The 22362-nt window shown below is 42.6% G+C and overlaps 2 protein-coding genes across 6 annotated transcripts in view; one reads left to right on the top strand and one right to left on the bottom strand.

The window, feature by feature from the left end:
* The first annotated feature begins 250 nt into the window (after window positions 1-250).
* Window positions 251-10734, top strand: RNF139 (ring finger protein 139). The gene is made up of 2 exons (XM_084622040.1): window positions 251-592; window positions 8860-10734. The coding sequence occupies exons 1-2, from the start codon at window positions 412-414 to the stop codon at window positions 10653-10655; spliced, it is 1977 nt and encodes a 658-aa protein (XP_084478166.1). The 5' UTR covers window positions 251-411; the 3' UTR covers window positions 10656-10734.
* Window positions 10735-12039: 1305 nt separating this feature from the next.
* The window catches only part of TATDN1 (TatD DNase domain containing 1), a 25412-nt gene continuing 15089 nt past the window's right edge, over window positions 12040-22362 (bottom strand). For 4 of the 5 annotated variants that reach the window (XM_084620648.1, XM_084620651.1, XM_084620650.1 and 1 more), the window contains exons 7-12: window positions 22138-22223; window positions 21991-22031; window positions 20729-20805; window positions 19735-19805; window positions 16978-17104; window positions 12361-14596 (exon numbers count right to left, since the gene is read on the bottom strand). In XM_084620648.1, coding sequence (XP_084476774.1) covers window positions 14449-14596; window positions 16978-17104; window positions 19735-19805; window positions 20729-20805; window positions 21991-22031; window positions 22138-22223 — 550 coding nt within the window. In that variant the 3' untranslated portion in view covers window positions 12361-14448. Of the gene's footprint in view, window positions 14597-16977; window positions 17105-19734; window positions 19806-20728; window positions 20806-21990; window positions 22032-22137; window positions 22224-22362 lie in introns of all 5 variants that reach the window. The other variant, XM_084620649.1, reaches the window with a different exon arrangement.

The following is a 22362-nucleotide window of genomic DNA, read 5'->3' as shown; positions in this document are numbered from 1 at the left end:
GGGGGGGGACTGAAGCGGCAGCCCGGTGTGCGGGGGGGCTGAGGCGGCAGCCCGGTGTGGTGGGCTCTATGGGGCGGCCGGGAGGTGTGCGGGGAGTCTATGGGGCGGTGTGCGAGACCCGGGGGCAGCAGGGCTCCCGGCGAAAACCCTCCCCGAGCCCCCAGCGGCAGCAGCCGCCCGCCCCGGGTGGAAGCCGGGGGCGGGGCCGCGCATTGTGACGGCGCCGTGTCTCCGCCTCCCGCCTCCCCCCTCCCTGTAGGGTGGTGCGGGCTGCCGCAGGCCGAGGCCCGAGCGCGAAAGGAACATGGAGGAGGCCGCACTGCGGGGGGCCTGGCCCGTCCAGGAGGCGGGAGCAGGACTATAGCGAGGTCCCTGGGCCAGAGACTGGTACGAGGCGGCGGGTCCCGGGGGATGGCGGCCCCTGGTCCCCCGCAGCTGCCGGGGCTGGGGCTGGGCCCGCGGCTCCGAACAGGGCTGGAAGTTGCGCTGCGGGTGCCCAGCCTCTTCCTCATCGACGCCATCTTCAACTCTTACCCCCTGCCGGGGGGCTCCCTGTGCGCCGGGCTCCTGGGGGTGCTGCTGCGGCTGCTGGGTGAGAGACCCCCCCCCGTGCGCCGGGCTCCTGGGGGTGCTGCTGGGGGGAGACCCCCCCTTTCTTCCCCTCCCCCTGTTCACTGAGCTCCTGGGGGTGCTGCTGGGGGAGAGACACCCCCCCTTTACTCTCCTCCCCCTGTTCACCGGGCTCCTGGGGGTGCTGCTGGGGGAGACCTCTTCCACTGTACATCCCCTTTCTTATCCCACCCCGGCTCCTGGAGGCACTGCCGCGGGGGCTGGGTATCCCCCTGGGCCCCGGGGGATACCTGCACTTTCCCAACTGTCCGCCACCCTCCTTGTTGTGTATATAATGTCTTCTGTAGTTTCTACGGTATGCATCCGATGAAGTGAGCTGTAGCTCACGAAAGCTCATGCTCAGATAAATTGGTTAGTCTCTAAGGTGCCACAAGTACTCCTTTCCTCCTTGTTGGTGCATCCGCACACCTCCCGGCCGCCTCCCTCCCCACTTCGAGCTCAGCCGAGTCACCCGCCAGCCTCTGTCTGGTGGCTGCTGCTTTCCCCATAACTCTTCTTGGTGTCTTACGCCTGTTTCCCCGCAACCCTTCTATACCTAGGGCCCCTTCCCTCGAGCGCTTCCACGTTTCGTCTCCTTCCTGTTTCACTGCCAGCTGATCCGAATTCTCTAGTCTCTGTTCTGTTGCCCTAGTTCTCTTTTTTACCTGTATTGAGTAGATATGTCTGCACTTTCCTCCTCTCCTGCTGCTGGTCTGACTTCATTGAGCTCATAGCGCTTCACTCTTTTTTATTCTCCACTCATCATTTTTTTCCTTCTGCTTCAGCATCTCTCCCTCCTAACGGCAGCAAGTTGAGAGCTGATTCCTTCTGCTACATATCTCCTAACTGAAGTAAACTGAAGAGATTTCTTCTGCTCCTCTTTCCTCATTCTCTTGCTTTTTGCGTGTGGCTCCTAACCTGCCCTCAAATGAGATATTTTTGCCCCTCAGTAACAATTTGAGAACCCTAGAAAATTTTAAAATTCCATCGAAGTGTTAGGAATTATGATTGTAACTTTATCCGGCTAACAAGGCCTGCAAGTGATGCTGAAGCTAATACCTTCAGTGTCTCTAAAATAGATTACACTGTGGTAATGGGTCTTCTGCTATGTGACCATTTTGCATTACTATCCATTTCTCTTTAGAGTTTTTCTTTTTCTCCATATTTGAGATTGTAATGTTCTGTGTAGTCTGGAGATTTTCAACAGTCCTTTGCTTGGTGATCTTACACATATCACATTCTGATAAGAGAGACTTTAAAAAACAACCACCAGAAGTGTAATATGCTTTGTTGAAACATACTTCAAAATCTTTGAATGTAATAGAATCACAGAAGTGTGGGACTGGAAGGGACCTCAAGAGGTCATCTAGTATTTAGTGCAGTCCCTTGCACTCAAGGCAGGGCTACATAATAACTAGACCATTCCTGACAGGTGTTCCTAACCTGTTCTTAAAAACCTTCAGTGACAGAGATTCCACAGCCTCTCTAGTCAATTTGTTCCTGGGCTTAACCACCCTGACAGGAAGTTTTTCCTCATGTCAAACCTAAACCTCCCTTGCTGCAATCTAAGCCTATTGCTTCTTGTCCTATCTCCAAAGATTAACAAGAACAGTTTTTCACCTTCATCTTTGTAACAACCTTTTACGTACTTTAAAACTGCAGCGTGGAGGGATAGCTCAGTGGTTTGAGCATTGGTCTGCTAAACCCAGAGTTGTGAGTTCAATCCTTGAGGGGGCCATTTAGGGATGGGGTAAAAATTGGGGATTGGTCCTGCTTTGAGCAGGGGGTTGGACTAGATGACCTCCTGAGGTCCCTTCCAACCCTGTGATTCTATGATCATGTCTCCCCTCAGTCTTCTCTTCCTCAGATTAAAGAAACCCAGTTTTTTCAATCCTATAGCTTATAAAGTACATGAAAAAGAATTCCCAGATAGGGAAAAAGTGAAACTTGGCAGGAGTCATGGTTGATATTGGGGAATTTTTCATTGTTTTCCTGTGTGATATATAATATATTTATATTACAGTAGTGTTCCTGTGTCCCATAAACAGGACTGGGATACTATTGTCCTAAGCACGGTACAAATGCAGTTCCCACCTGTACAGAGTTTGCAATCCCAAAAGACAGGAGAGAGGCAGAAGGTGGGGGAAGGGAACACAAAATACAATGTTTCAGAGTAGCAGCCGTGTTAGTCTGTATCTGCAAAAAGAAAAGGAGTACTTGTGGCACCTTAGAGACTAACCAATTTATTAGAGCATAAGCTTTCATGAGCTACAGCTCACTTTGTCGGACGCATACAGTGGAAAATATAGCGGGGGCGATTTTATATACACACAGAACATGAAACAATGGGTGTTACCATACAGACTGTAACAAGAGTGACAAGGTGAGCTATTACCAGCAGGAGAGCGGCGGGGGGCAGAACCTTTTGTAGTGATAGTCAAGGTGGGTCATTTCCAGCACTTTACAAGAACAGTAGGAGCAGAAATCATAGACTATCAGGGTTGGAAGGGACCTCAGGAGGTCATCTAGTCCAACCCCCTGCTTAAAGCAGGACCAATCCCCAATTTTTGCCCCAGATCCCTAAATGGCCCCCTCAAGGATTGAACTCACAACCCTGGGTTTAGCAGGCCAATGCTCAAACCACTGGGCTATCCATCCCTGCCACCCACAAAGAGAAATAGTTTTACTGGAGTGGATGTGTCATTACACAAAGGCTTCTTGTGGCTGCTGCTCCTCCTGTGAAGAATTGGGTAGGCTACATGGCTCAGTGCCTAGGTGAGTTCATGGATTGTAGTATGCAGGCTAGAAAGCCTTCATGTGCCCACTGTGCCTTCAGTTGAAGCTGGTAGTGGTGCTTTTGGAGAAGGAGCCCTTCTTGTTCCTGCTTTTCTGTATGTTGGGAGAAAGGGAGGGGGGTAAATGGTTCCTGTTCATTAGGAAGGTCTCTCTTGTCTTGCGGGACTGGAAGGCCCTGACTTACTCCCTCTGTTCCCTAAGCTGGTGTGGGCACTACCTTAAACTGATAAATTACCTTTTTTTTTTTTAAGTGATACTTCTAAATGTCTCGTTTAGAACACCTTTCAAACACCTTTCAAAGTCCTGTTTTGTATGAGGCAGATGCTTTAGAAAGTGCCTTGGAATTAATCCCACATAAATGAGAGTTGGTGTGTTTGTTATTGGATGATCTCTGTTAAGTGTCTAATAATATGATTATGGCACTCTTCAGAATGGTGTCTGTATGATAGGTTTTTGGAGAAGGAGCGGGTAATCATTTTGTTCTTTGTTTATTTTTCCTCCATGGAAAGTTTTGGAAGAAAGCTTATGCTCAAATAAATTTGTTAGTCTCTAAAGTGCCACAGGTACTCCTTTTCTTTTTTTAAAAACTAAACTGGTTGCAGCATTTGATATACTTTTATAAAAATAGGATAAATACCCTAATTTAGCTATGGATGGGAGGAAAGGTTATGTGTCCCAATGAAATTTCATTGCTACTGTTGGGGAGTGCTGTTTGAATAGTTTTGAAACGCTATTCCAGATAGTATATCTTGTTTTGAGAAGAATGAATGGAATGCTGTACAGTTATGGTACATTATGGAATCCTGTTGCTTCCGTTTAAGTTTTGTATTCAGTTCTGCCCTCATTTGCTTCCTATGTAAGTAACCACATTGGCTTCAACTGGGATTAGGTGAATAGGAAGTCAGGGCAGAATGGAGTCCTAAAACTATTTCCAAGCTTTCTCTAACCTTTCTGCTTAACCTCTCACTTTATCTCCCTAATTACACACTCTCCTTTCACCATCTCCTTTGGCTCCCAGTTTTCTTTAAGCATTAAAATCATTTCTGGGGTCATGTGTGTCTAATGCATTAAATTGTCACTTCAGAAGGCAATATCTCTTCTTTGGGGTGTGCTGATTTGACAGGTTCACTGGAGATGTTGCTTTCTAAGTGTAGATTGAGCTTGAGGTGGACAGAGTTGGGGGTGGAAAGACAGTTCAGTGGCTGATTAAAGAGTTAAAAAATAAATAGTATGTGGACAAGTAATAGTTCCTTCTAATATAGCTTGTATATTACTGACTTTTGAATACTCTGTTGAATTCTGGGTACCACATTACCAGAAAGATATTGACAAATTGCAGGGAGTGCAGCTGAGAATAGAAACAAGGGAATTAGAGGTATTGATTACAGTATAAGGGAAGATACAAATTACACTATTAGTAATGTCATCCTCATGTTAAGATAATTGTTTTTTACTGTTTGTAAATCTTTGTTCTCAGAGGATTTAGAGCATTGTGCAGCAATCAATTTAAAATATTATTTTCAGAAAGCAATCGGGTTCTGTCCTTATATAAAACACATGAACCAGGTATGATATATTTGGATTTTCCAAATGAAGTTGCTAGCAACTCACGATATGTGTATAGCTAGAACTACACTGGTACTGGGTACAATCCTATCCCGAGCAGGTGCCTGCAGCTCTTCGTTACTTAGAATGGTGTGTTATTGCAGAAGCGCAAAAAAAAAAAAAATCCTCACGATATTAGTCAAAATTTATCCAGACTGGTTTGGATGTGAACACTGTCGCATGGGCAGAAGGGCCATGGACGAGTGAGGTATTACAGAGGCTAGTGTGAGTCCCATTGTATTTAACATTTTCAATAATGACTTGGAGGTGGTTGTTGAGGTGATAAATGGCACACTAATGAAATGCATAGATGATACTAAAGAAGGAGGCATTGGAAGGACAGAGATAATACAAATATATGTAGAGATTAGAAACATGGCCCAAGAAAAACACAACAAGATTAAACATGGAAAAATGCAAGCTTTTAAATCGGGGGCAAAAGACATCACAAATTCTATATGAGGGAAAAATGTGGCAAACAAATATGCTGAGACCTGAAATTGACAGACAACAAATTCGGTGTGAGTTTTCACAGTGATATGGCAGGCAAAGACCAATGCTTTTGTACACACATCACAGAATTCTATCATGTCACAAAACAAGTAGTTAATAGTTCCTCTCTGTATGAGTTTGTTCAGTTCTGAACACCTTATTACAAGACCTTATAAGAGAGAGAGATAAATTAGAGCAGGGGCAGGCAAACCTTTTGGCCTGAGGGCCACATCGGGTTTCTGAAATTGTATAGAGGTCCGGCACCTGCCCCCATCCGACCCCCCCCCCCCGCTTCTCGCCCCCGTCCCTTGGCAGCCCCCCTGCCTCATCCAACCCATCCTCTCATTCCTGACTGCCCCCCGCCGCCCCATCCAGCCACCACTTCTCCCTGACCGTCCCTGGAACCCCATGCCCCCATTCAACTCCCCTGTTCCCTGCCCTCTGACCGCCCCGACCCCTATCCACACCCCCGCCCACTGACCATCACCCCAAACTCCCCTGCCCTCTATCCAAACCCCCACCCCCTTACCGCGCTGCCTGGAGCGCTGGAAGCACTACAGCCGCGGTGCCCAGAGCACCGGGCCAGGCTGCTGTACCGCCCGGCTGGAGCCAGCCATACCACCACGCAGCACAGAGCACCGGGCCAGGCTGCTGTACCGCCCGGCTGGAGCCAGCCATACCACCACGCAGCACAGAGCACCGGGCCAGGCTGCTGTACCGCCCGGCTGGAGCCAGCCATACCACCACGCAGCACAGAGCACCGGGCCAGGCTGCTGTACCGCCCGGCTGGAGCCAGCCATACCACCTCGCAGCACAGAGCACCGGGCCAGGCTGCTGTACCGCCCGGCTGGAGCCAGCCATACCACCACGCAGCACAGAGCACCGGGCCAGGCTGCTGTACCGCCCGGCTGGAGCCAGCCATACCACCACGCAGCACAGAGCACCGGGCCAGGCTGCTGTACCGCCCGGCTGGAGCCAGCCATACCACCTCGCAGCACAGAGCACCGGGCCAGGCTGCTGTACCGCCCGGCTGGAGCCAGCCATACCACCACGCAGCACAGAGCACCGGGCCAGGCTGCTGTACCGCCCGGCTGGAGCCAGCCATACCACCTCGCAGCACAGAGCACCGGGCCAGGCTGCTGTACCGCCCGGCTGGAGCCAGCCATACCACCACGCAGCACAGAGCACCGGGCCAGGCTGCTGTACCGCCCGGCTGGAGCCAGCCATACCACCACGCAGCACAGAGCACCGGGCCAGGCTGCTGTACCGCCCGGCTGGAGCCAGCCATACCACCTCGCAGCACAGAGCACCGGGCCAGGCTGCTGTACCGCCCGGCTGGAGCCAGCCATACCACCACGCAGCACAGAGCACCGGGCCAGGCTGCTGTACCGCCCGGCTGGAGCCAGCCATACCACCACGCAGCACAGAGCACCGGGCCAGGCTGCTGTACCGCCCGGCTGGAGCCAGCCATACCACCACGCAGCACAGAGCACCGGGCCAGGCTGTGACTCTGCAGCTCTGCTGCCCAGAGGATTGTGCCGGTGGTGCAGTGAGCTGAGGCTGCGGGGGGAGGGGGAACAGCAGGGAAGGTTCTGGGGGTTAGCCTTCCAGGCCAGGAGCTCAGGGGCTGGGCAGGAGTGTCCCATGGGCCGTACTTTGAACTCCCTCTAATTCAGAGGTGGGCAAACAAGACCAATAAAAGTAAATCTGTACACGTATAAAAAAAAAAAGATGAAATTACATAGGATGAGACATAACAATTCAAAAATATCTGAATAGTATAAATATCAAATTATGTCAAATTATTTATGGTAGTACAAGGATGTATATCTAGGAGTTACAAGATGAAATTAATACACATTTTTTCTGAAAACTTCCTAACAATCTATTAAGCTGTGGAACGGAATCCTAAAATTCCCTCCATAATGTAGGAAAACTAAATCTAGCTAGACTGGGAAAACAAACTTTAAAATGTGTTATAGGGAATGGCCTACAGTGACTAGTATCTATTCTATTTTCCAATTAGGTCTAATTTCTGTGATTGTCTCTCAGCTTGTAAGAGCAGTATGTTTTTGGTTTCTCTAGACCAGTGTTGCTCAGCCAGTGGGTTGTAACCCGCAGCAGGGTCATGAAAGGAATTGGGTTGGGGTATCACAGTCTAAAACAAAAAAAATCTTCCCCTATTCCCTGCAGACCCTTACCCTTCAAGTATTCCCTACCAATCTCTCGACACACACAAAAATATATAGGTTTATCATTGTTAATACATTTACTATAAGAGTGAAAATGTTAGATTGCAAAATTTGACTTTGAATAAGTGGTCACCAATCTCAAAAGGTTGAAAAATGCTGCCTCAAGCAAATTGGAGCGGATTGTTTTGTCATTTGAGTCAAACAGCTGTTAGAAATACATAAAAAAAATTGTAGGTTTTACCCTAGGTTTTCAGCAACTTTCTACAGATCTGGATAGGAATATGGTATCCTGTATGAAAATGAATGTGCACAGTTGTATTCTTGGCTTTCTCTCTTACTATCATACTTATATTACAAAAATAATTGGTTTCCTATCGTCAAACTAAAAAGTTAAACTAATTGGACACTAGATTATTTAAGGTGTTGTAATAGCTTGACTTCTTAGAATGATTGAAGTGAACACCTCAAAATAGCAGCAATTTAAGAATGTCTGAAGGTTTCAAAATATATTCTGATAGCAACATTTTACTTATACTGTTCTCTAAATTTTAAAAATAATTAAAAAAAAAAGTTAGTGAAAGGCTCTGGATTAATTGTCCTACAGACTGAAGTCCTCTATAGATTCACAGTACTTGAAGAGTTCAGGCATTGGCAATTCAGTGCTTTTGTCAAAAATAAGTTATTTGGCTCAATACGGGTGTAGCTGAGTGGAAATTTAGTGGTGTGTGATATACAGAAAGTCAGACTAGATGAACAAATGTCCCATCAGGTCTTAAAATCTATGAATCTCCCTGCATTGTGTCTCAATACTGATCTGGAAGGATCCCACTCTACCGAGATGGGGGAAGTAGTTAAGTCTTTGTATTGAAATTGCAAAAAAGACGGACAGTTGTGGTGGTGACTTACTGTTTTTGCATAATTGGTGTGGGGCTCACTTTTTGTGTGTATTAAAAGCAAGTTAAGTAGTCCTGTACCCTGTGCCTCTTGCACAGAAAAAGCTAAAGTTTAAAGAGTAGCTCTACTCACAAATGTTTTTTAGAAATGTTTAAAGGTAAATAAAAGCATCAAAGCTAAAAACTCTGAACTGTGTATCATGAGAGTTAATAGGTAAAATGCGTATGTCTAATTTCTGCTGAAAACTAAATGATTTCATTCTGTTTTTTAGGGGTCTTTGTATCCAGTGTTGTTCTGGTCTTGCAACAGCGAGCACTTTTCAAGTTTTATATGATCAGCTCAGCATTTCTGCTAGCTGCAACCTCAGTGTTGGTGAATTATTATGCTTCTTTGCACATAAACTTCTACAGTGCTTACTACACAGCAGCTTTTGGAATTCAGTTCCTCCCTCATAAAGGACCCTCACTATGGATGGCACTTTCTATCCTTCAGCTTACCTTTGGGATTGGATATGTTACATTGTTAAACGTACAGTCCATATACTCCCAACTAATCATACTGGATATACTGATTCCTATAATAGGCTTGATCATTGAATTACCTTTAAATGTCAGACAGATTTTAGTTTTTATTTCAGGCCTAATTCTGACATTACATACCACAATCAATTTAGTTATGAAAATTAAATGGTTCTATTATTCCACACGATACGTTTATCTCCTTTTAAGGCATATGTATCGCATTTATGGATTACAGTTATTGATGGAAGATACGTGGAAAAGGATTCGTTTTCCAGCTGTACTGCGTGTGTTCTGGCTAACGAGACTTACAGCACAAGCAGTTGTGTTAACTTATGTTGTCAAGATGGCAGAAACTAATACAGAAGAGAAGTTCTACTTGATTTCTTGGGAAAATTGTTGGGAACTAGTTTGCAGTCTTATAATAAGTGGGTGTGATTCTACTTTAACTGTCTTAGGCATGAGCGCTGTAATTTCTTCAGTAGCCCATTATTTGGGTCTGGGTATTTTGGCCTTTATTGGATCAACTGATGAAGATGACAAGAGGCTTGGTTTTGTAGCACCTGTTTTATTTTTTATTTTGGCTCTGCAGACTGGCTTAAGTGGTCTAAAGCCAGAAGAGAGACTAGTTCGCCTAAGTCGAAACATGTGCCTTTTGTTAACTGCAGTCCTGCATTTTATCCATGGAATGACAGACCCTGTACTAATGTCTCTCAGTGCCTCCCATGTGTCATCGTTTCGCAGACACTTCCCTGTACTTCTTGTTTCAGCTTGCCTTTTTATTCTTCCAGTTCTGCTCAGTTATATCCTTTGGCACCACTATGCACTAAATACATGGCTTTTTGCAGTTACAGCATTCTGTGTGGAACTTTGCCTAAAAGTAATTGTTTCTATCACGGTTTATGTACTATTCATGATTGATGGCTACTATAATGTCCTATGGGAAAAGCTTGATGATTATGTCTACTATGTTCGTTCAACAGGCAATATTATTGAGTTTATATTTGGTGTGATCATGTTTGGAAATGGAGCTTATACCATGGTATTTGAATCAGGAAGTAAGATTCGTGCTTGCATGATGTGTCTACATGCTTATTTCAACATCTACTTGCAAGCAAAGAATGGCTGGAAAACTTTTATAAATCGGAGGACAGCTGTTAAGAAAATAAACTCACTTCCTGAAGTAAAAGGAAGTCGGTTACATGAAATAGATGATGTATGTGCAATCTGCTACCATGAGTTTACTACATCTGCTCGTATTACTCCATGCAATCATTACTTTCATGCACTTTGCCTTCGGAAATGGCTCTATATTCAAGACACTTGTCCAATGTGCCATCAAAAAGTATATATTGAAGAAAAGGAAAATGCAAATATCTCTAACAATGGGTTTGTTGCACCTAATGAAAATCCTGTAGAAGTTGCAGAAGAAGCTGCTCATGAAATAAATGAAGATAATGACAGTACTGACAGTGGTGATGATGATGACTGTGTGGCAGAACACCAGAATGAGACTCTTAATGTTGATTCTGACTCCGTGGGTGACTAAAATCACTGAGGTATTTGTTTAAAATGGAGTTCAACAACAGAATAAAAGTTTCACTTCACTGTATACTTAAGCACAACAATGGCATCTCAGTGTTGTCTGTGAATGGTTGTCATTTACTCTGGTGTGCTACTGTAAATATACCACTAATTATTTCCAGTCTCTTTCATGACTACCTTAAACTTGTGTACATTATTGTACATGGAATAAAATGTTTTCACATGTTTAAGACAAAGTTGGACAAACACTTGATATAGTGACATATGTAATCCATCTGCTGTGCCAAAGGCTGCATGCTAAATTCTAGAACAATGATTTTTGGCTGTGAGTTAAACTATTGGAGAAAAAAGACCTTCAGTATGCCTGGAAGACACAATTAGAGATGAAATGTTTTGAACCTATAAATTTAAAAACATTAGCAGAACATTATAGCTATCTCAAAATAAAGTTCAGGTTTGTAGAAAACTTAAAAGTACTTGTGTGTGTGGAATATAAGAATGAAACTGCTATGTTTTCTGGAAAACTTTCTCAGAACCAAGCTGTATGATGGATAGGTAAACTTCATTAATATTATGAGAAGGTACCATGGAAAGTAAAAACTTTGCTTTTTACAGACTTATTTTAATCTGATACAAAGTCAGAGTACTGGAAAAGATGAATCAAGAGCATAGCTGCTACAGCCTACCCTTAAAATTGATCCTAGAATGTTGTGAGGGAAGTAGAGCTGCAAAACTGACTGTACAAAAAGCAGACCAAGTTTGTTGAGGCATTAGGTCTGTGGCCATCGGGCTTTTTGTGTAGCCATAGTCTCCTTGGCACTGATGGAGGTGGGGGGCAAAGCAGTGCTCCCCCCCAGGGGCACCAGCCGGTGTTGGGACTGACCCCCTTTGGATCCACAAATACCAGAGGAGTAGGCTTTAGACCTGGGGTGGCAGGCAGCAGTAGGTTCCATCCCCTGGACATTAGGCTTTGGGCTCCAGCCCCACACTCACCCCCATACTTCTGGCCCTCATTATGGCCTCTTATCCCTGTTGCATAGCTGCAGGGCTCCTCTCCTTTGGCTCAACCCCCATTACCCCTGGCCCCTGCTGCTTTCCTACCCACCTCCCTATCCAGGGCTTAGCTCTGGCAAGCTGGAGGACAAATTGAGTAAGTCAGTTGTGAAAAGTGATATTTGTATATTATTCACTGTCTCCCAGCTACCTAACAAGCCTGCTGCTGTGAAAAGTGATTAACATACAAATATCACTTTTCACAGAAACAGACTTACTAGCTAGCAAATCTTTAAAAAATCCTCTCCCCCCCCCCCCCCAAAAGAACAACAAAACAACACTATGCAAAGTACTTTCTGTTTCTATTCTGTTTCGGTCCAGAAAAGAATAGACATAACTGTACATTTTTTATTGAGTCTGCAAAAAAAAACCCCACACAAATTAGTGATTTGGACATGTATATGTGCATATGTATTATTTTCCCTAAAGTTAATTATTTTAGGAAAAATGGTCAGAGTGGCCACCAAAAAAATTGTTGCGAGAACCCCTGCTTTAGATGTTCAGTATTTGAGGTTTACAAAGACAGGTTTAATCTTGTCATACCTCAAAATATAATTTTTTTTTTATGGCAGGAGGGGTTGTTTTTTTTTTTAAGTTTTATAGTAAGGTTAACAGACTTTGCATACTTTTATACAAAATAAGGGTAAGGAACAGCATTACATATCAGAAAAGAAGACTTTAATAGTATTGTTGTAAAGAGTGTTGGCCAGTTCAAGTGGGTCTTCCTCTCTTACTGTCGTCATTATCTCTAGCACTTGACTAAAAAGAAAAAAAGTTAATTTTACTCAGTTATGTGTAATGGTAAATATACTAATGTCAGTTTAGTTTATGCGTACACAACTAGCTACGAGGGGACCAAGATGGTCAGGACTTAATGGTGCAAGTATACTTTAGTTTCATTTGTACACAGTAACTAGCTTCTACCACTTAAAACATCAACCACTCACTGGCAGTCTCCTAATCTTTGATCCTTTGACAACTTTTGCTTGGCCTACATAGGTAGTTAAACAACCTTACATTCCAATGAAAGTGATTTTGCTGTACAGGTGAAACTTCTGCTATTTTGGATAAAGTGCAGTATAAATCTCTCACGTAGGCCATCAGAAGTTCAGAGGGTGAATTTAAGAGTGTAGTCAATTAAATAGCCTATACTCTTGCTTCCTATCCACATTTTTTATTTCTAATGAACAAGTTCTTAGGTGTTTAGCAATAGCTTGTTAAATTAACACTTCAGGAATATGGTATTTAAATAAATCTGTTGTTAAAAGGGATGGGGAAGAAGCCAAAGGATAAGACTAAATTAATAGTCACACTTTTCAAAAACTGTTACCCGAAGTCTTGACAGGTGGAGCAATGCACTACCACTTATTTGTATTTAGAAAATACAGGTTTCCAATTAGTAGCTGAAAAACAAGGATTGAATAGTAGTTCCTTCCACTACTTGGTGATCCCCGATAGCCCTTAGGACTACCTTCCGACTATTAATGCAATATTGTGCTTCTTTAGATGCAGCTGAATTAGTGGATACACTTCTGCTTAGAAAAAACCTCAGTTAAGTTCTACAGTGCTGCCCTTTCAAGTTCTTTATTGCCACTAAAGCTTCAGTTCACAAGAAAAATTTCTGCACAGGTGGTTTGTTGTAGGTACAAGACATTAAGTGAAAGTGATCATTGAGGGAGAGATTCTCAGCTGGTTGTAGATACATTAGCTTTAGTAGAGCTACACCAATTTACCCCAGCTGAGGATCTGGCCTCAGGAAGTTTCACTAGGAAATCTTAAGCTGAAGTCCATATTTAGGCCAATAAATAAGTGGCCTTTTCTAAAGTTCCGTGCACCCAGCAGCTCCCCTTAACTTCAGCAGAAGTTGCTTAGCACTTCTGAAAAACCAGGCCACCTATTTAGCTTCCTGAATAGAAAATCTCAACCTGAAGTCCATAAAGTCAGACATTTAGCCAGTGTAAATTGGTGTAGCTCTACAGAAGCTTATGTAGCCATCCCAAGTAACACTAGCTGAGAATCTGTATAGCTCTGACAATGACAACAGGGAATTTTCCCCTCATGGAGAACAGACCATCACCCAATGGCCTATGACAAAGGCCTGATGTAGTTTATTTTGACAGTACTTTCCACCTTACCCTCCTTTAATAGCCACATCTTTTTGTTGTTAAAGAGGAAGGGCTTGATCCACAAAGGGGATGTAGGGTAAGCCTTGTAATGCCTACATTTAGGTGTTCTGCCACCCAGAGGACACCTTAGCCCCAAGTCAGGCTCCCATACTCTCTGCACTGTGAATGAGGGGCAGGTGCCTAAAAAGCGGATTCACAAAAGCCACCATAGGCTGCCTAAACTAACTAGGAGACAATGCCAAAGAGAGGTTTTGCCTAAGCCTCACCCCCTCAAAGGGAATTGGGTGCCTGTTTCCACTTGGAATTCACCACTGAAGAGTCTCCTAATTAGATCCCTAGATCAGCTCAGCCCTTTTTCAAGTAAAACTGAGGAAGAGGGTACTGCCCTTAAACTCAGTAGCCAAGCAGTTAGCGTACTCTGCCAGAATGTGGGAGAGAGAGGTTCAAATGTACACTTTGCCCGATTGAGAACAGGGACTTGAACACAGGTCTTCTACCTCTCAGGTGAGTAACCATTAGGCTAACGGTATTTTGGGATGAATGTCTCTCAATCTCTCCTGCTGAAGATGTTTTACTTTTGTGTTACATACTTAATCATCAGCCTAGAGAGAATATAGCCTAGGGGTTAGCATACTCTCCTGGGAGACTCAGGTCTCTGCTCCAGTGACAAAGTATTCCACCTCCTTTTTCAGGCTGTGTTTTTCTGGGGTCCATTCCAGTAGACATGCTCTTAAGAGACCCCTGAGAATGCCTACCAAATTGGGACCTGCAGGCAAGATAGATGAGAGAAAGTCTAGTTTGTGAATCCCACTAGGGCTGAGGCATGAAGTAGGTGCTGAGCATCAGAACTTGGTCAGCTTTGCACGTGCCCACCAGCAGGAATTCAGGCAGCAGCAGAGCAAGGGTAGAATGTAGGCATATAAAGTGGCAGTTAAGTACCAAAATCTCTGTGGATCTAGCCTAAGATGGCCTCCAATGTCACTTATCACACTTCATTTTATCTGAGACTAAAGTAATCAACTGAAGATTTTTGTTTTGTCCAATTTACATCTTAGAATTGATATTCAGGGTTGAAGTTGGCTGCATACTATTTATGATCATTTTAAAGGGTGACTGACTTTAGTCCCATTTTGACCTAAACATTTTATACCTAATGTTACAGGTTGCTGACTGTCACTGAAATCAGAAAATCCTTCCCCCGCTCCCAGTAAAATAATAAACAAAATTTTATCCATCGTTAGTTGCACTTCATATCATGTACTGCTCTTCGGGGGGTGGGGGGAGCTCCCCTGCATATTCTCCCCCACTCTCTGTAACAAGGTATTGACTGCTAACAGCTAAATTGAAACAGGATCAGCTGACAAGCATGTGTGTAGAGAGGGGGAGGAACAGACTCTTAACATAATTTGAGGTTCATCCAGATAACCTTTCTAAAACAGCAGCAGGGAGAAGATAAACTTTACAAATTGGGGACATACAAGTTTGTCAAAATATTGTTAGAAATTGTTAAATCAAACTGTGTCCCTATAAGGTCTGGTAATGTATTGAAAAGTATGGAAAGTACACGTTATTCAAAAGCTCCTACAAATTGCTATGCACAAAGAGCTTCTGAACACTCTTAGAATAGATGATGCCATATCAAAGTAAGATCAATCAACTCTCTTGTGGATTACTTGCCAAATTTATTTGGACTCTTTAGTAGCTGCATCCAAAGACTTTTTTTTTTTTTTTTTAATAAAGACACTGGCTTTTAAAAATTAAGCTATAAAACTTTTTTTTTCCCCAAAATGACTGAACATTTCTACAAGTAAACTAGTTTCAGATTTTGATTACTACAAACGTATTTACATTCTTGCTGACAGACACTCTTGCAAACTGTTACTGGGCCAAAAGTGAATTAAAGTCACTTACAACTAGGCTTGGGAGAATTAGATTTTTAGGTAAATGTCAATTTCACCATATACAAACTGGTGAAAAAAATATTTCCATTGATAATTGAAATGTACAGATAGAGAAAAATGCTGCTTGAGAACTTAGAGTTTGATTTAAGGATATTTAGATGTGATATTGACCATTTCTGCGTTTTATAATTATACAGCTTTAACTTTTTGACTCTCCACATCCACTGTCATTAAATAATTGCCTAATTTCCCACAACTGTGAAATGTAAATTGATAAAAACAGAAAAAATCATCCTCAATTGACATTATAAAATAATAAAAATCAAACTCTTCTAAGCCTACTTATAATCAGAGCATTTCACGTAATGTTTTGTGGTGGTGGGTAAACAGGAGAAAGCAGATCTAACCCCAAGACCAGACTGAAACAATAGGGGATCAGCATTTGATGAGATTTGAGTATTTCAGCTATCAATCTCATTTAGTGATTATAGTTAATACAATTTAAAATCAAAAGTAGCACTTTTACCCCCTGCTGTTTGTTTTTTCTAGACATTTAGATTCTAGAGCAAAGCGGGCCATAGGCACCTGAAGCATTTCCCTCTCCAAACGCCCCTTTGGGGCATTCTTGTTCATCTCCAAACCTCAAACTGGTGTCTTTACTGGCTGTAGAGCAGAATGAAACTGATGTGATCTTAATCAGTTTCATTTTGCTGCTGATCCTCAGGTTACAGCTACACCAACACTAGCCTCCTCATCTGCTGGAAGTACTCTTAAACCAGTAGTGATTTGGAGAAAACAATTTGTATCCGCTCTGTGTCCCACTAGCCCCTCCCACTTTAAAAGATCACACAGTTGGCTCTTCTGGTGTTGCATGTATTCTAACAGCTACATCTGGAGAAGCAACACAGTGACATGAATTAGAGTCTGGGTACTTGGACTCTATTTTGGTAGTGCTAAGGGGAGAACTACGAAGTAGAGGGAAGGGATACATGGGATATCAAATGAAAAGACATCACTAAGGACCTGATTTTAAGATTTGCTGAGCTTCCGAACCTCCTGCTGAAATCAATGGAGATGCAAGAACCTCTGAAAAGTTAGCCACAATGTATTTTGTAAAACATATTTTAGAGTACAGCACCTTGCTCCCGATTCAATAACTCTGTATTGGTTTAAGCCTACTAAATTTTGTATGTACTTGTGTACATTTCCAAACCTTTAGTTTCAAATATAAAAATTACATACTTACATTATATGGCAAGGTTCATTTCTGTCCTTCAAGCAATGCTCTAGTTCCCATTTCTTTTTTGTGGGAAATGTTGTTTTTATACACTTTGACCCAGCATGAGTATTTTTCACACCACACCAGGGAGCATCTTGCATGATTCAAACAAGAGTTAAATGTATACAATCGTTAATAATTTCATATAATTGTTTGCTCTTCTGTCAGTTTATGTCCTCCCCACCTTCCACAGACCAAAGCCCATTTTAGAAATCACTCCTCTTAAGCACAGTTTCTCTCCCAAATGATAAAGGAATGATTATGAGATTAGTTCATTTAACATCCATAATAATTAATAAATTACTTCAAATTACTATTCCATTATATTACATTCTGTAAGATTTTTACATATTATAAAATTAGCCACTTTATTCAGCAATAATAGAAGCAGAGAGAAATGCTACCATGACAAGGGCTGCTAGCCAGTGAACCACTTGTGTAACCCACAGAAAGTTTAGATACACAAGTGATACTCAGATTGAGGCTCATGAGTCACAAGTGGCTTTTAAATGCGTCTCCTGTGGCTCTTTGCAGCACGTGATATTAAAACACTGATTTAATTATTAACCCCAATCTAAGTTATTAATCAATCAGGATGCTTTTACTATATTAACCAATTGTAGTTGATAAAATAATAATACTTGATCAGTCATTTTGCTGTGAGTGTGCGTGTGTATATATATTATATATATGAATTAATATTTCCCCATCATACTGTTTAAATATGAATATATAGTACTATAGTAAATAAAATAATGAATTCACACTACTGTGGGACTTTTGAGTAATGTTGATTGCCAGTTTGGCTCCTGAACCACTGAAGTCTGAGTATCACTGATAAACAAAGGCACATCAGGGTGTATAAGACAAAAATGAAATGCAGGGATTTACAGGGTTTTTAAAAACAGCCTTTTTCAGATATGCCAAATTACATAACTGTTGACTAAATCTCCTAATCTATTTTTAACTGTCCTACTACTGATGTCTGAAATAAATGTGAGTAGAACCAATATCCACTAATAGATCAGTTCAATCGTAACTAATTATTCCAGGAGGCATTTTCAGGCCCTCTTTCATATTGTTTTGCTTAATGAATTGGAATTTCCTGGTATGCACCCAAGTGCCATTACTGCTGATAATGGGATGGCCTTTATCATGTTCTTTACCATAGTGTTTGGCATATCTACACTCTGCTTTGGGTAGGGCTACACTACCCACCGGATTGGCAGGCAGCAATTGATCCAGCGGGGGTCGATTTTATCACGTCTAGACTAGACGCGATAATCGACCTCCAAGCACTCTCCCATAGACTCCTGTACTCCACCGCCGTGAGAGGCGCAGGCAGACTTGACCGGGGGGGGGGGGGGGGAGAAACGACAGCTACATTATTCATGCAGCTGAAGTTGTGTAACTTAGATCGATCCCCCCCACAGTGTAGACCAGGCTTTAGTGTCTCCCCTTTTATTCATTCATGCCCTCAGTCTCTGTCAAGGTGATCTATGTTCTTTTCTACCAGAAGAGGGCTGAATATAACTACTTCTGGAGCCTGTGAACTCTGCTCATTGAGTCTGCCAGAGAGTTTTTTAGGGTATGTCTACACCGCAATGTAAACCCAGGGTTAATAGAACTCCACTTAGCAGACACTGGGTTTGTTATAACCTAGGGCAGGAGTCGGCAACCTTTGAGAAGTGGTGTGCCAAGTCTTCATTTATTTACTGTAACTTAAGGTTTTGCGTGCCAGGGGCTGGAACCCCAGAACGGCAGCGGGCTGAGTGGGGCTGGCGGCTGGGACCCTGGCTGGCAGGGGCCGGCGGACCGAACCCCAGACCAGCAGTGGGGATGGCAGATGGAACCCTGACCGGCAGCGGACTGAGCCACTCAGCTCGCTGCTGGTCTGGGGTTCCATCTGCCAGCCCCTGCCAGCCGGGGTCCCAGCCACTGGCCCCGCTCAGCCTGCTGCTGGCCCTGGGTTCCATCCATCTAGGCTGGCAGCAGGTTGAGCAGGGCCGGCAGCCAGGACCCCAGCTGGCAGCAGAGTGCCACCAAAAATTAGCATGCGTGCCGCAGGCTGCCGACCCCTGACCTAGGGCTTGAGCATCTACACTCATTTGTAACCCCATGTTAGGAATTGTTGAACCCTGCATCCCAACCTGGGGCTCCAGCATCTACGCTGCATTATGTGGGGCTGAATCCAACCACCCATATCCCAGACTTCTTAACACCCTCCCAAAATGTGGCTGCTCTCACCCTTTGATTGTGGTGCAGTGTGGAAAAATTTGACTGTGCCTGTCTAGAGGACAAAAAGTTGGCCTGTGGGATTGTGGAATACTTTTCGCAGTCTTCCGGACCAGAAGCCCAGTGGGGCTACGTCTATGCTGCAGAGCAATAGGGCTTGAACTGTGGGTCCTGGCTTGACTCAGGCTCAGGCCCTCCACCTCCTTGGGGTCCTGGGTCTGAGTTGTGGGTTAGCAAGATTTGTGTCTAGAAGGAAGAGGGGGCTAGGCTTGAGCCTGAATTCCAACCCTGAGCTTACACTGCAGTGTAGATATACCCATAGAGAACAAGGTAATCCTTTCGCCATTCCTAACCCCTGTTACTGTAATGGTGAGTTTGTGTCTGAAGACTGCCCTTTATATTCACTGCCATACAAGCATAACTGCACATCTAATAAAGTTTTCAAAACATAAAAAAAATGCAATATGGTCCATCAGAACAGCAACTTACCAGTTTCTATCATTAATCTTTCACTAGGAATTGACTTCAGTGTTTCTAAGTTGGCTTCTGTTTTCAGTGAGCTAGAAATCATAAGAATAGGGAGTGAATTTGGACGTAAGTTGATGTTTTGTTAGAGGATTGTGGTTTTTTCTTCAAACCATACTTAAGCCATGTGTGACTGGAATCATCTTCTCAGAGCCTTATGAAGCTCATAACTTTTAGAAACTAAGTAGAATGTTCTCTGGCTGGTATTTAATTACCTTGCTTACAAAAATGGTTTCTTAGCAAAAGTGGTTTCTTAAAGAGTTAATTTCTAAATAATGTGTAAGTATTATTTGCCTCAACTTATATTAAAAAAAGCTCCCAGCTGTGTGTCCAAGCCACGGCTAAAAATGACAACCCTGGGAGGTGGCTCGCTGTCCCAGTCCTAATTCCAGTTCCACAGATCAGCTTCTACAGCCACACTGGCCTGGTAAAGCACATGGAAGCTTCTGCTGGGTTTCTGTGTTCACCTGGCTCGATATCTGGATAATTTAAAGGCTCCTGCCAAAAGGTGTAGCAGTCTGAGCTCACGTAAATCAAACAGTTAGGTCTCAGGATAATTAATAGTGTGATTTCAGCCCAGTCCATTGGTAGATCAGGCTGGTCACATTAATTCTTGGTTACTTTTGGACTAGACAATGTAGTTTTGTTTTTTTTAATTACTCTGTCCTAAAATACAGCTGCCTCTACACTCCACCTCATTTATTTACAAACTAGAATTGGCATGGAGCATCTCAGAAAGGGCCCAAGACTAGATTATCTCAGTGTGTAAAGAAGAATGCATTTGACCTGTGAATTGAGAACTTTTTGCAGTTAACAGATTAATAAATGCAAATCTAAATCTGTCTACAAATGATCACTTAGTCTAATGGGCTTTGAAGTCTTAACCTCATTTTAAAAAGTAATTACATTTCAAGTTATGAAACTATTTTAAAAATATCATTTGTTGAAAAGAACTTACCAACCATTTATTCCTATATAGAGATCCAAATCTATTATAGCAGCTGCTTCTTCCTTTGTGCCATCAAATGAATGTACCTAGAAAAGAGGTTTATATACTTTATCATGTAAGAAAACCTGTAACCCAAAATTAATATTTGTGTAAATATTTATAGTTCTTAATTGTAAAGTAAAAACCAGAGGTAATATGCAAGATATATTTATATAGAATTCAGTGAATTATAGAGTAAGTAAGGCTCATCTGATAGCACTTTTGCTTTTGGGCAAGAGGCTCACAGGCTGAATTCTGCACCCGAATATTGACAAAAGAGTGCAGCCCCTTGACAAGTAGCGTTGGTTGTGAATGCGTTTCGGAAGGATGGCCTGCTCTTCTCTCTCAGCCAGGGATGATGATTATATCTTAAAGTAACCTACAAGAATTTTTTAAAAAAAAAATTGTCCTTTGTTTTCAGTTACTATTTTTAACATTAAAATATAAAACCTTAATTTCTGCAGATATATACTGGTTGAAAGTTACATATGGACATGGTTTTGACAAAGTGTTTTGATATAAAAAGTGAACGTTTGTGGTTACCGTTCCTGCTGGAGCATGCAACAGACAAAAAATTAAAAATGCAGTGGTACAAAGTTAGTTGCACCAGAAAAAGTGCAGTTTGTCAATCACAGAAAAGGCATCCTAGACATTAGCGGTAGTAGGACCAACGATGGAGAGGACTTCATCGCTAAAACAGACTGGTTTGGAGTGATGTAAGCATGACCCTTATGTTAAAGTATGACTTTTTTTTTTTTTTTTTTTTTAAACTCTTGGTGATCTGGTATCCTACCAATCAATATCTAAACTGAACCCTGCCCATATCCATGTACAAAACCCACCATTTTATATTGGGTTTCAATTTCTAGACAGGATTAGTACTCCTTAAAACTAACTGCAGCTGTAGACACTTCAGAATTGGGAAGGAGCCAGTTTAAGCAAAAAGTGCTTAAAGCTGCACTTCTGGCAAGCCAATAAAAACTGTTGATGTCAGCTGCAAAGTCTCTCTCTCCTTGACCAATCCTCATACCTTGCAAGAAACTGTTGGAAAAGCAACAGTGAGAAGGATAAAAGTAGTGAAAGGGATTGTAAAGCTACTATGGATTTGTAGTGGTTTAAATGGTTTAACCGGAAATCTACTGAGATTATATTACACTCAAAAGGATAGTACTCAAAACAATTAAATGAGTGTTAGATTGAATATAATTTATTATAAGATTGGTCATACTTACCACTCCTCCCACATATCTATCTCTATTCCTTCTCATTATTTCTGCCAATTAAAAGAAAGAACAATGTAAGCAAAACTAACTATTTGCTAAAGGGCAAAAGCAAACTATTACAAACTTTTGTCACATTCAGTCCTGAGCAAAACCTACCTAAGAATTCAGTGTGTGCATTTCTACAATGGAGAAACATTGGCAATTTTGTTTTCTCTGACAGGTCAAATTGCTTTTCAAAGTATCTGTAAGAAAAAAAATATGTTTTTAGATAGAAACTGGGTGCAAGATTGAATAAAAATGGTGTAAAGGAGGCCATGAGACAGAATGGTCTTTTTAAGAAAAAGAGGTTCTCAAACTGGTCTGCGGACAACCAGTGGTCTG

Source organism: Lepidochelys olivacea, assembly GCF_965140295.1.
Source record: "Lepidochelys olivacea isolate rLepOli2 genome assembly, chromosome: 2".
In the NCBI taxonomy this organism is placed as follows: Eukaryota; Metazoa; Chordata; order Testudines; family Cheloniidae; genus Lepidochelys; species Lepidochelys olivacea.
Note: the sequence above shows the minus strand (reverse complement) of the source record. Positions and strands in the feature narration are given on the sequence as shown.

What these genes read in the sequence shown, in the direction of transcription:
- RNF139 (XM_084622040.1), top strand. Translation starts at nt 412, where the DNA reads ATGGCGGCCCCTGGTCCCCCGCAGCTGCCGGGGCTGGGGCTGGGCCCG. An exon ending in GGTGCTGCTGCGGCTGCTGG is followed by an intron (nt 593 to 8,859) that starts GTGAGAGACCCC and finishes TCTGTTTTTTAG; the next exon opens with GGGTCTTTGTATCCAGTGTT.